This window comes from Rhipicephalus microplus, chromosome 3, assembly GCF_043290135.1.
Source record: "Rhipicephalus microplus isolate Deutch F79 chromosome 3, USDA_Rmic, whole genome shotgun sequence".
Classification (NCBI taxonomy): Eukaryota; Metazoa; Arthropoda; class Arachnida; order Ixodida; family Ixodidae; genus Rhipicephalus; species Rhipicephalus microplus.
In genome coordinates, this window is record NC_134702.1 from 222,298,847 (window position 1) to 222,312,757 (window position 13,911).

Sequence of the window (13,911 nt, forward strand, 5' to 3'; positions counted from 1 at the left end):
AGCCACATTTTTTACCGGTGTTCGAGAGGACGCGCAAAATTCTGACATCACTTTTGTATTCCAAGCTGGAGAAAAAAAAATGACGTTTTAGTAATAAAGGCAAAGGTGGGTGTATTCTTTAAACCCGCACTAAACTTAGCATTCCACGAATTCTGGTTTGAAAAGCGCGACCAGAGAGAAAACGAGCACTTCAACGAGTGGTTACCTTAGCCGCGTGCACTCGCAAAGAGCTGCGAATTCGGCGAGTTGGAAGAACGCATGCTAAGAAGTGGAGTCATTTTAGGAATGCGAGACAAAAACTTCAAAAACAACTGGTATCGAAAAACGCCTCTTTATCCAAAACTGTTCAAATGTGCCGAGCTTGTGGGCATTGAAAAGAACACAGCGAAGAAATGCAGTCAAGCATGCGCGCTCAAGTAGAAGTCAACGCAGTCTCCCAATTGAGTTGCTAGTGCGGCAAGTGCGCCAAGCTACACAAAAACTGGGAAGCATGCCCAGCAAAAGGACGCACGTGCGCAAAGTGTGGCAAAACAAATCATTTGGCAGTTGCATGGAGAACCAACAATGTAAACCCCACTACGAAAGAGCAAAACGTTGCATGGCTCGAAGCAGACGCAGGCAGACAGGCTGAAGACTTATGGCTAGAAGGATTGTCACATAGCAGCCAGAAAGATGATTGCTGGACTGCAATAGTAAAAACAGAAGAAACGCCCATCGTCTCCAAGCTTGAGACAGACGCCAACTGCTCAGTGATAGCGCAGAGCCAACAGGATAAGATAACGAAAAAACAGCCTGAAAACTGTGACGTTGTTATAAAAACATTTTTGGGGGATTTCAGAAACATGCAACAAGGTGCATTCGTCTTCAGGTGGCTGGACCTGGGAGAACATTTGGAACAGAATTCTTCGTTGTGAAGGACAACGTATTTGTAACCCTGAGCAGCTCTGTTTCTGAGAAACTTGGTTTACCCCCGTATTCAGAAACGCTTCTTGACATTACTTGAAAACGCGTTCAATGCAGCGCGTTCGAAACGCGTCTGTGCGTTAGTGTTGCCCTGGCACAGCCTAAAGACAGCGCTTTCAAAACAAGTTCGTGCGGCATCGAAGTAGGTGGCAAGTCAACTTCAATCCAAGCAGCGTTTCTGAATACGGGGGTTAGTTCATCTAATTTCTGCATTGGAACAAGACACCTACGACGTAGTTAGGCCTTACGAAGACGTTTTCATTGGACTGGGAGAGATCAAGGGCGTCATATAACACCTAAATCTGAAACCACGCTTCCAAGGAGTGGTGAAATCCGCACTTCGGATCCTGTATGGAGTCAAACTCAGAGTAGAAGTAGATATTGAGCGCATGGAAGCAGCCGGAGTGATTGTCAAAGTTACGCAACCCACACAGTGGTCCAGCCACATGGTTATCGTCATAAAGAACGACAAGGTACGGATATGCCTGGATCCACTAGACTTGAACAAAACGCTTCTTAAAGAGCATCATACCATGCCACCACTAAAAGATGTCGCGCCGTCTCTGAACGGAGCGCAGTACTTTTCAACTTCGGAGGCTGCCACCACTGACCTCCACTAGAGAGCTGGATGGCGCACCGGCGCTACCCAAAGCGGGAGCTTGCGAAGCCACCGGAAGTGCCGCCGCTTGTCCCGGAAGGAGGTCGTCTGCTGCGCTACGCGGTACGCGCGACGCGAGTTATGCCGGCTTGCTGCTGTTCTTTGGATTGCGTTTCGTTAATTTCTTTTTTGTAAATACTTGCTCGTGGTTAGAAGAGTAAGCCAAGTAACAATAAGGGCTATGTAGGCGCAGATCAGGGTTTGTTTAATGCGCTTTTAATGAGACAGCGTATGCACGTAAAACTGCCTTTTTTCTGACGCGCGTCCGTTTTCTTTTTCTCAAGATTCGGAGTGGCTGTCCGGTCTTGTACAAGGCATGGGTTCTAGCGACGCAGGCCGCGTTCATAGAAGCTTTTACGGCCGCTTGCAGGTGTCTCTGCGGGTTTCTGAGTGTTTGTTGTGTTTGTTTGGTTTGCTCTCGATCTTTTTCTTTTTTTTCTCGTGGTAGAAAGTGGCCGTTGCTTGAGGGTTACGGGGGGCGTTGCCAACAGTGTTTTCAGCCCGGATTTGGTAATCCATCAAATCACGTCCCCTGGAGACAGTGATTGGTCAGTGTATCGGGGGTTGGAGCCTAAGTAACCCATCAAAACCACGACACAAGGTCATAGGGTCGAATCCTCAACTTACCTGAACCTTTACTGCACCTAAATGAGAACTTCAGCAACAAAGCTTCCTATAACTCAGACCAAGCTGTTCCCTGTTTTATTATAACCAGTGTGTTTTATAATAAAAACCGTGTGAATAGAATTCACTCCACATAAGCTTGATATCGATTTATAGTAACAGAGAACATGAAACTGAAGAAAAAGACCTGAAGGCCGAATGGCCTGTTTATTGGAGCTGATGTAGAAGACACGTACTGGTCAATTTGTGTGAATGTTTTACTGGTGCTTGAATAGGATAAGCTTTGTCAGCTGCTTGCGGATATTTATTCCAGTTATCTTGACCGTCGCCGTCTTCGCAGTGTGATGCATCCTTATCTTTATATAGGAGGCGATCACACACTTTACCAGTCGCACAAAGTGGTTTGAGTCAGCCGCGGATTCGAACATGTGATCATGTAACTCGGGGTAAAGCTTCTCAAGGTGACCGGAAAGCTCTGTCATAACTGAAACTGTCAATGAATCGGAAAGATTCCCCTTCTTTGGAAGGCTTGTGCCATGCAAGTTGTCTTCTGCCTGGAGATGGCTGCTGCAAAGTCTGCTGCCTGGAGATGGCTTCCATTTGTCCCTTTTGAGGTTTACAACCCACTGCTGGTACAAGTGGGGCTGGGAACGCGGAAACCTGCAAGACAAATACCGGACAGCTTTAACACGCCGTTCAACGCATCGCAAATGCTCCGTGCTCATGCTCCGTGCAAGTCAGTTACGGGGAATTAAGAATGATTTAAGGGCACTTACGCATGAAACGTCTTTCCAGAAGACTTTTCTGGCCTGCTTGTGCAATTAACAGCACAGCAGGCAGGCATTCTTTTGAGAGAAGTCCAGAAAAAACGCACGCCGGCAGCAGTCAGGCGGGAGCAAGCAGCGGCTTCCGGGACAAGGCCGCCGACTTCCGGTGGCTTCAAGCCGGCGCGCTCTAAGCGCCATCCAGCTCCCTAGTGGAGGTCAGTGGCTGCCACCGAATTTTGACAGATAAAACTGGACAAGGAAAGCTCAAAATTTGTACTAAGAGCACTCCGTTTGGCTACTATAGATTCCTACGCGTGCCGTTCGGTATTTCTTCGGCCACAGAAATGTTTCAGCACGCCATGCACACAGTTTTAGAAGGTATTGCAGGTGCACCAGTCGTTATGGGTGACATTCTCGCCTTGGGTCGAACTGAAGAAGAGCAGGACAAACACCTGTTCAGCGTTCTGCGAAAATGCCAAGAGCACAACTTCAACTAAAGTGAAAAAAATTTTATTTCTTCTAGTAAACTTGGACACGTGCTTACGCGAGTTGAATTAAGCCTGGATGCAGGTTGACTGCATGATATGATTCACGTGCCGGCGCCTGTGACCATAAAGATTGACAAACTTTCTTAGGGTATGATAATTTCGTCTCCCGCTTCATTCGAAACATGTCAACACTCAGAGCTTCACGCCGAGACTTCTTGAAGAAAAACACTGCATTGTTTTGGGAAGACTGAAATAATGCCAGCTTTCAAGCCTTGCGTGAGGCACTAGCAAAGCCTCCAGTAATATCATACTACCAGAAAGACAAGCCAATTCCCCTACTGGTAGACGCCAGCCAAAGGGAAATTAGAGCCGTTATTATGCAAGAAGGGTGTCCATTAGCTTACTTGTCCCGTTCGCTAAAAGAGACGCAGCAGAAACACGCCCAAATTGAGAGATACTTGCCATCGTCCATGGCTGTGAAAAGTTTCAACGCTACCCCTCTGGGCAACCAGAGGTTATTGTGTAGTCGGATCACAAACCACTCCAAATGATTTCCAAAAAGCCGCTTTGTCAGTGCCCTTTTCGCCTACGGCTTATGCGTTTGAACTTGCAGAAATACCCCATATATGTTAAGTACACACCGGGAACACAGCTCTTCATTACTGATGCGCTATCGCGTTTTCCGAGTGAAACGCAACTTGATGAAGAGTACGCTCAGTTTCATGTTGATGCTATTGCATGCTTTCAAGTTTCAGGCACACGTCTGGAGCAGCTCTTGAAAGAGATGGACTGTGATACAAGCATCCCACAGTTTTGCCAGTATGAAAGCACAGACTGGCTGAAAGCCAACGCTGACGTCGTCCGCGTACTACGGAGCTATCGAAGCTTCCGCGATGAGCCACATATACTCAAGATGGTGTCGTATTCCGGAGCAATTGCCTCATCGTCTCGGCCACACACGGTGGCGAGGTACTTGGGTATTTTCATGATGTGCACATGCGAGCAGAAAAATGAAGGCACATGCTCGCGACATCATCTTCTTGCCAAGTTTTAGCAGCGATATTGAGGAATTCGCCCTATGTTCTCAAACCCGCCAAAAATAAAAACCAAGAAACGCGAGACTGCCGCTGTTAAGTCACGAAGGTCCTACTATACCTAAAGAGTCTGGAGGAGCTGATATTTGCCGCCATGAGGGCTACAAATACTTGGTTTTGGTCAATGTTAATTCTTTTTTTTTAAATCAGACCCGTGCAGGCGCCATCCGCAAACAAGGTTATTTCCACATTGACCGACATTTTTGCAACACACGGCTTTCCGATGAGAATGTGCACGGAAAATGGGCCCCCATTCAGCAGTCAACAGTTCAAGGACTAAGTCGGTAAGATTGGTTGGTAACGCGTCTGTTCTAGTTCACATTACCCTCGCTCCAATGGAATGGGCAAACAAGCAGTGCAGGAAGCCAAGAAGCTAATTAAATGGTGTTGTTTCGGCTCTACTGAATTTTGCACTGCTTTGCTTGAGTGGCGCAACTTTTCTCGTGACTCTTCCATCAAGTCCCCAGTGCAGAAGCTCAAGGACCGTCTGAAAAAAATGCTCCTTCTGGTACCAACCAGGCATATACAGCCACGCACAATGCCAACCCAGAGTGTGCAACGAAGACTTCAAGACATCAGGCGTAAACAACAAAAGTTCCACAACAGAGCCACGCGCTCATTCCAGAGCTGTGCACTGGGTCGACCGCAGTAATCTGCAACACGAAGTCAGGAACGTGGTCCCCTGTCATGGTCATACAACCGGCTGAGACGCCTCGAGCGTACATAGTTAAAACCGAGCACGGGCGACAGCTTCAGCGTACACGAGAGCACATCAGGCCGACTCCTGTTTCGCCTGAAAACCACGTGACACACTTCCATCGGTTGGAGACAACTCTACCTCTGTCCCGTCTGATTCTACAGAACTCCTCCAGAGCAAACAAAAGCGTCATCCGCCACGAAGATACCCAGAATCAGAGTTCTAGCACTTGTCTTCTATTGAAAACAAAGAAAAAAAGAAAAGGGGAGCTGTTATGTGACGTCCTGCACAATCATGCACGCATGATTAGCCGGCTTGGAGCTGCCCCCTTCCTACCATATATATAACTACCGCCCTCCTGTATAAACGTAATTTATAGGCGCACCGTACTCAGGCACACCCACACAATGTATTTAGGTATCTATTTCGATATCAATTTATTTATCTATATAAGTATCTATCAATCTATTTACTTGACGCTGGTGTTGCCAAGAGAGGAGTGTTCATACTTTCTTTGAAGTTTTTAGATTTTACTTGCGTATTATAAATGCACGCATGCAACGCACACAAGAACATACATATTGTAAAAGTGAACTGCCCCCCCCCCCTCCATAGCACAACAAAGCAGTTTTCTGGCTATGATGTAGATGTCTGACTGATGCAACATTGGCGGCCATTAAGCTATATGCGCAGAGCCAACAACGATAACAGCACAATGAACACTCTTACCTAAAGCGTGCAAGTTTAACTTGTTCATGATTTCCATGCGCTGATCGTGTGAGATATATTCCTATATCACGTTTTTGGGTTCCCCTGCATTTAACTGTAGGCTGAGGGAAAGCAGTACCTTAGCTAAGTTTATCCTTCAAACACAACAGCAAGTTATTTAGACTTGTTTATCCCCTTTAAAAAAAACGTACCTTGTGTTCTCTTATCCGTAAAAAACATACATAGATGCAGTGCGTGGGCGTATTAGCGACATTGTATATTGTTCCAAATATCAGTCCCAAATTTCTGACGTCATAAGTAATATATTCCAGAGGAATGAAAGAGTGTAGTAATATTACGTGGCATTAGTGTAGCAGTCTATTGTGGGAATGGTTTCTGTGAGTGTGAGTAGTGTTTCGCACAAATAACAACAAGGCTCAGGGTGGACGTCGAAACTAACAAATGCGTTAAAAATATCCCAACCCAAGGGGAGTGGCTGTAAAGTAGAGTTAGGTGAGAGTGATGCCGCATACTGCACCGCACGACACTGCTGGACTCTCACTTTGTGTGCGCCCTCCCTCTCTTTTATTGTGATAGCAATTAGATAGGCACTCTCAGTGAGTAGTTGATGCGAAGCATTTTTTAGCGAACTTTGGCGACTTTGAGAGTATCCATCTATCTCTCTAGCCACCTACGACTTTTAGCTCTCCTGGTCGTTCAAATAATGGAATTGATACCAAACTTGGTATAGCATAAGATAACTGTATGAAGAACATATATCACTACCCATATCACGAAAATCGTAAGTAGTATGTCATGAATGCCATGATTTAATTTCATGGTCCTGCAGCTCTTGCGGTGGTTTCGTTCACACGGCATGTTGCAAAACGGTTATGGTATGACCTGATCACATGGTGAACAATTGCGACAGATCCTAACATAAAAATTATGACATGCGTGTCATGTAACAGCACGACTACATGCCACGCTTATGATGCGCTAGCGGCCTTTTCGCTAGCAGTAGATATACGAAGTTTCATATTACGGTACGTGAATGAATGACGAAGAAATGTGACTGGTGCAATCATGATAATCATGAGATGCATGTCATGTAACAACATGGCTACATGCTATGCTCATGATGCGCTCGTCGCCGTTTCGCTAGCTTCACATGTACCACACACGGTATTACGCGACACCAATGAACGACATAGTTAAACGACACATCCAAACATGATAATGACGGCATGCTTGTCATGTAACAACATGGCTACATGCCAGACTCATGATGTCCACGCGGCCGTTTCGTAAGCTTCACATATGCCACATTTGGTATTACGTGACGTCAATAGATGACGAAGTTATGTGATGGTGCAAACAAGCTAATCATGAGATGTGTGTCATGTGAGAACATGACTACTTGCCACAGTCAAGGCGCCAATACATTTCGACGTGACGTGGTGCGCGTGCTCACCGGTGTACATTTCGTAGCGTCACGCTGGCGTTGCCACGCCAGGCGCCGGTCGTGCCATACACTCACAGGCGCCCGCCGAGTGGCATTGCTTTGACGCAGGTGAGTTTGAACGCGTTCGGCGTCCCTTGGTCACAAAAAGAGGGAGGCACATTGTTGTCTGGGTAACGCATCAGCGTCAAAGCAGCATGTGGTATTTCACGCCGGTTGCCATCGGTCCACTCTGGCGGACGCTGGTCGTGCTTGTCGCGCCTGGCGTCTGATTATAGAGTGCTCGCGTTTCGCTAACGTAGCGTTGGTGTTCCCATTGTGCGCATGCGTAAAAGCTACAATCGAAAACATTGGGCCCTTCATGATGCACTCGTGGCTGTTTTGCTAGCTCCACACATACCAACTTTGGTGTTACGTGTCTTCAATGAATGACAAAAGTATGCAACTGGTGCAAACATGATAATCCTGACACACGTGTTATGTAAGGACATGAAAACATACCACGCTAATAGTGCGCTCGCGGCCGTTTTGGTCCTCCACATATACTAAATTTTCTATCACAAGGCGCGTATAGATGATGAAGGTAATTCACACATCCAAACATAATAATTATGACACAGAAGTCATGTACGGCATCATTTACCTCCACCTTGTAACGTTCTGCTGACATTAAAGTGATAAACGTTTCTCATTCGAGCTTCGCTTATCATCGATTCCAACTGTACGTGGGATATGCCAATTTTTTCCTTTGGCGTCGTTGTGGCCGTCCCCGTTATGTTTTGTATAAAGTAGAAATTAGTCACATGCTCGCGCGCATCAGGTGTGCTGACCGAAGGTAAACGCTCCAGGGCGGGGCCAATTAACTCTGCTGAAGTGGAGACCAAAAGAGCCTGCCCATTGCAGTTGCTAAGAGGCCAGGTTGTGGCACATAGTGCCCCAGCCCGCATTAAGTGCTACACTTTCTGTCGAATGCTCAAGTTGATAGGAAGCGTCACACTCGTCTTTAATGAGCATGAACGGACGCGGTAGGAGGAAGTTGCTCGGGCAGCTACTGTGAACATTGATTGTGAAAGCGTGATCGTAACTGCTGGCACGTGCACTATCTCGACAGGCATCAGTGATCGGCTCGTAGAGCATTCTACGCGCTGCGCTGCATTGCAGCGACCATGCTAAAACAGCATATTTACCTGTAGTGGCCTAATTCTCCTACACTAGCTTTTTCGCGAGTTTCACAATACTGCATCAAACGTAGTTACTGATACCCATAGGCGTACCAGCCGGGCGAGGCACGCCCCCCCCCCCCCCCCTCGCTGAGAAATGCTGTGAGGAATGAGCTCCTCCGTTTTCGGCAGTGTCGCTGTCGGCTGCAGGCTGGGAAAAACCACAACTAAAGCAAAGTTTCCCTTCACCACTATAATCACTCAAATATATTGTTACGAGAAAATGGGAATATTACGAAGGAACGTAACAACATAGAGATGATTTTCCAACATTTCAGCAGTGACGATTTTTGATGAAAGTTTTTTGCGTTGTTTGCTGTAGCACTACGTAGAAGGCCAGCGTTAAACAGTGGCCCTATAATATTACATCAGTTGTTCATGTTTTTTTAATCTGCTCAGACTGGCCGGTACAGTTATAGATGACAAGATTGATGATTTGATTGATATGTGGGGTTTAACGTCCCAAAACCACCATATGATTATGAGAGACGCCGTAGTGGAGGGCTCCGGAAATTTTGACCACCTGGGGTTCTTTAACGTGCACCCAAATCTGAGCACACGGGCCTACAACATTTCCGCCTCCATCGGAAATGCAGCCGCCGCTGCCGGGATTTGATCCCGCGACCTGCGTGTCAGCAGCCGAGTACCTTAGCCACTAGACCACCGCGGCGGGGCATAGATGAGAAGAAACGAACTTTTTATGGACTGGTCAAAGCATTAGCTGCTTCAGGAAAATCATTTTTTATCGAAAAGGATTAGCACCGCTGCTCTGCCGAACCTGCTGTGAGCCGATAATTGCAACAATTTTTTCTAAATGTTTTAGTTTTTCTGTGTTGGAAGCGCCAAGACAGGTTTTCACTTTCATCTCCAATAAATATTATGCCTTGTTTACTGCAACTTGGAGTGATAGGGGCATCTTGCAAAGCGGCGTTGAATAAAGCAGTGAACTCGGAGCTCAGTGGATAGCTAAAATAAGTAGATAGAAATGCTCAAAATACCTTTGGTTTGTCAAGGAGTGTTCCACATTCAAAAAATAAATTCTTTGTGAGCTGTTGTTAGTCCCTTCTGATTTCGTTCAACGACAAATTATTTACCGTTGAGGAGGCCGCTATTAACATAATTGTATTCATGCGAAAAGTTTTGAGGTAATGCATAAAAGGCGTCGTGTGTAATATTCTTTCATGCATCATGCATGACAAACATACATGTGTTATCCCAGTGCATGCTAAAGTTCACTGTCCTTGTTTACGCTATTGAACAAGTGCTGTGTGAATGAGAAATGAAATGACTGTGCGGGCACGTCACAAATGCTCTCTCTCTCTCTCTCTCTCTAAAGGCCCCGGACTGCTCCCTCGGCCTTTAAGATATAGTGAGATTGTGGAACTCCATCGGGACGTGAAACTGCGAATTTGGCCATTATTTTGTTTATTTTGTTTTATATTTGTTGTTGTAACCGGTGCCAGCTTTCGGGGGGAGGGGGAATCGTGTGACGTATGAAGTGATGGTTGGTAGAAGCAGAGAAGGAAGAAGTTAGAGAACGGAATAAACATGGCGTATGAGCCAGGCCACGTCACCCAGTCATCGTAGCGTCACACACACATATATATATATATATATATATATATATATATATATATATATATATAACATATATATATATATAAACCACGTTGTGACCGTGAGTGGTCACAACGTGCATTATTTCGACCTTCTGGCCTAGAGTCTGGCCTTCATCAAGATTAAAGGTACAGTTTGTAGGTGCTCAGCTTTATACAATCTCAAATCAGAGGGAAAGGAAAGGGGAAAAAGATAGAAAAAAAGAAAAGAAAGAATAAAAAGTGGACTCCCCTCGGGTGCCCCCTTCATCTCTCTCCCCTTCCTCCCCTTCACCTTTCTGATGTCAGCGGTCTGTGTATGCTTCCTTTCACTAATGTATTCTTCCCGACCAGATGGCACCTCCTGGCACTGGCGGTTCGGTGTGGGGCGAAAAAGAGCTTTTTTGGGAAGTTCTAAGCCTTTAGCTACTCAGCACCCCGTCAACACTTCGTCGTAGAAAGAGGGGTGCCGCGTATTGCGGCAGGGGCTGGTAAGCGGGCGCAATGCGAACTCCTTGACCGCTTCTGGATTACGCGCGCAGTGGGGCCACCCGGCTTTGCACAGGGTTGCTGCTGGGCATGTCATGCATGGTACAATTGATTAGGTAGTAAAATAGAACAGAAAACAGACGACAGCTGCACTTAGGAAGAGTAGTTACACTTGAAATTATTTTGAGTCGACCAGTGCCCTTCGCAGCTGCAGTGCCGTGAACTGAGTTACTATTTTCAGTATTGCCGTTATTGTTTTCTAATGCTTTAATTGCTGCAAGTCTACCAGGATTCTCATTTATTCCTCTATCGAGGGTGTTAAATCAGTGGATAAGGTATGACTCTTGTTGTTCACGTTCTCAATTTCATTTAAATCCCGTCTCTAAGAGCGTTACTGATAGTTTGTCGAATGCATGGTCGGAAGATTGAGATGTTTTGATAGAGCTAGACTTGGGGCTCATTTCGCATGGGCTCGGTGACTATTGAAGCGAATTCTAAATGGTGCTTCTGTTTGTCCAATGTACCACATGCGTTGAATTCGAGTAGGTATACGACAATAGAGGAATAGCATGATAGGTTTCATCGTATGTTAATCGAAAACTTGGATTGTGGGCTGGTTGCTTTGTGTGTTTCTCGCATCGCCTTACATACAAGACATCTTGGCTTTAAACAAGGTCGGCATGAATTATTAGGGGGTGATGTTTTAATTTTCAAAGTTAACACTCACCCCCCGATTATTCATGCCGACCTTGTTTAAAGCCACGATGTCTTGTATGTAAGGTGATGCCCGCTTACCATATGCCTGCTTGTTTGCCTGCTTACCAGTCTCTATCGCAACACGCGGCACCCCTCTTTCTACGACGAAATGTTGACGGGGCTCAGAGTAGTTAAAGGCTTGGAACTTCCTGAAAAAGTTCTTTTTTGCCCCACACCGAACCGCCAGTGCCAGGAGGCGCCGTCTGGTCGAGAAGAAGGCGTTAGTGAAAGGAAGCATACACAGACCACTGACATCAGAAAGTTGAAGGTGAGAAAGGGGAGAGAGATGAAGGGGGAAGTGGAAGGAAGAGTGGAAGGGGGCCACCCGAGGGGAGTGCACCTTACATACTTCCTTTTTTGTTTTTTTTTTCTTTTTTCTGTCTTTTCTCTTTTTCCTTTTCTTCTGATTTGAGATTGTATAAAGCTGAGCACCAACAAACTATACCTTTAATCTTGTTGAAGGCCAGACGGTAGGTCGAAACGTCAAAATACACCACGTTGTGACCGCTCACGGAGGATCTACTGGACTATATGCAACGTTACGGCCACTCAACCACAATGCCTGCCTATATATATATATATATATATATATATATATATATATATATATATATATATATATATATATACCAGCTGTTAGTACCCCCGCCCACCCCGTAAAAACGTTGGTACACCACTGCTGAAACCTACATATCACATATTACAAAAAAATTTGTCATCGCATTCATTCCTTAGCACTTGCTGTTAAACTGAGGTTTCACTCTTCTTTCGAACTCCCCAGTTCTTCACACCTATGCAGGGTAGCACGCAGCTTATACTAAACACGTTGAAATCTTCACATTTTTTCTTCTTGTCGTGCTCCTTCTTTTCTGGAATGCTGCGTATGCTTGTCTGTTGGCCGTCGATAGTTTTTAAGTCGTATTGAATTTCTGTGGTAAAAAGAAAAGTTTAACCAAACTGCTTCATTGCTTGAAGACCGATTACTTGAGGCAATTTATGGCTGCTGGTTTTTTCTCGCTTTACAATTATATGTGTTTTCAGGAGAAGCCTCCGGCTTACGACGTGGGTCGCATTGCAGTCAAGACGGCACTGTTTTCGTCACAAGGAGACAACATGGCGCATCCCAAAGATGTGTCTCTGCTTGTTGAAAGACTTGGCACCAACTTGCTTTTCAACAACGTGGTGCCACAAAAAAACTTCCGTCATCTGGACTTCCCTTTCGGCTACCAAGCAACAAATTTTCTGCACAAATTGATGCTCGATACAATCGAAAATGATGACGGCACAAGCACCTAACAAGTGCTACAAATTTCGTAACAAAATATGCAAAGCCAGTCACATTTCGTCGAAGAAATTCAATGTTGATGCTCATGTGAATTTACAGTGATTTTGCGTTTGTCAAAGCTTTTTATTTTCTTTGCTTGCCTGCCAACAAACGAGTCTCTTGAGTCAAGCCAACGAAAATACAAACCTAATGAAGTCAACATCAATAAAAACATTTTGTGAAGCAAACAAACATTCAAACTTGCATAATCACACTCAGCGGAGTATGATGAATATTCAGCACTTCAAAACCAGCCTCATCTTCTGCGGGTACCTTTCTCAGGAGCATCAACGCTGCATCAGCATTAGGCTGTTTTCAGACACAAAATAAATACTTGATGAGTACAGTTCATCAAAATTTCTATAAAGTCACGTATTACATGCACGTATTACGCGTACATGTGGCAATTTCAGGAAATATAAAAATATGCAACAAAAACAGAAATTGCGTAGCATCGACACTATTATTTCGCTGCAAAAAATATGGTTAGCGTGGTTGAAGTGTTACGCTTCCGTTTAATGTGCTGGTCAATAAGTACACGTTAACTTGAACGTCGAAAATTCGGATGACAAAAGCTCTGCTTTAGCAAGCATATTTCCTCATCAAAACATAAACCAATAAGTGGCTAGTTATTCTTTCATTCCATCTACGTTTTGTCGGTGTTAATAAAAAGAAAGTGAACTATAGAAGCCTTTCTTTCAACTTACTCTCCCTCTCCTTACAAAAATGGATCTGACCTTTCTGTCACCCACCCCTCACCCCGTCACCTTCTTGTTGACTCGACTTTTCTGTAGACCTAGTCTGCATACTTTGTGCAGACGTCTAGGAGAAGGCAAGCATGCTCTTTTACAAATGTGCGCCCAGCGCGTGAGCCTGTGGGTATATATCACATAAACGCATTTATCTATATTCAGCACCCTGATACATTTCATAAGAATAAATAAATGGTCTTCACCTTTTAGTCACCCATTAGTCACCCATTAGTCACCCATTACTCACCCATTAGTAACAACCATATAAACCTAGGCTGCACATTTTCTGCAGACCCCGAGCAGGCTGCTTGCAG

General features: G+C 45.2%; 1 protein-coding gene across 1 annotated transcript in view; it reads left to right on the forward strand.

Moving 5' to 3' along the window:
- The window catches only part of LOC119169265 (lysosomal acid lipase/cholesteryl ester hydrolase), a 261,381-nt gene extending 247,847 nt beyond the window's left edge, over positions 1-13,534 (forward strand). The window contains exon 9 of the mRNA XM_075890735.1: positions 12,563-13,534. Coding sequence (XP_075746850.1) covers positions 12,563-12,817 — 255 coding nt within the window. The 3' untranslated portion in view covers positions 12,818-13,534. The remainder of the gene's footprint in view (positions 1-12,562) is intronic.
- Positions 13,535-13,911: the final 377 nt, after the last annotated feature.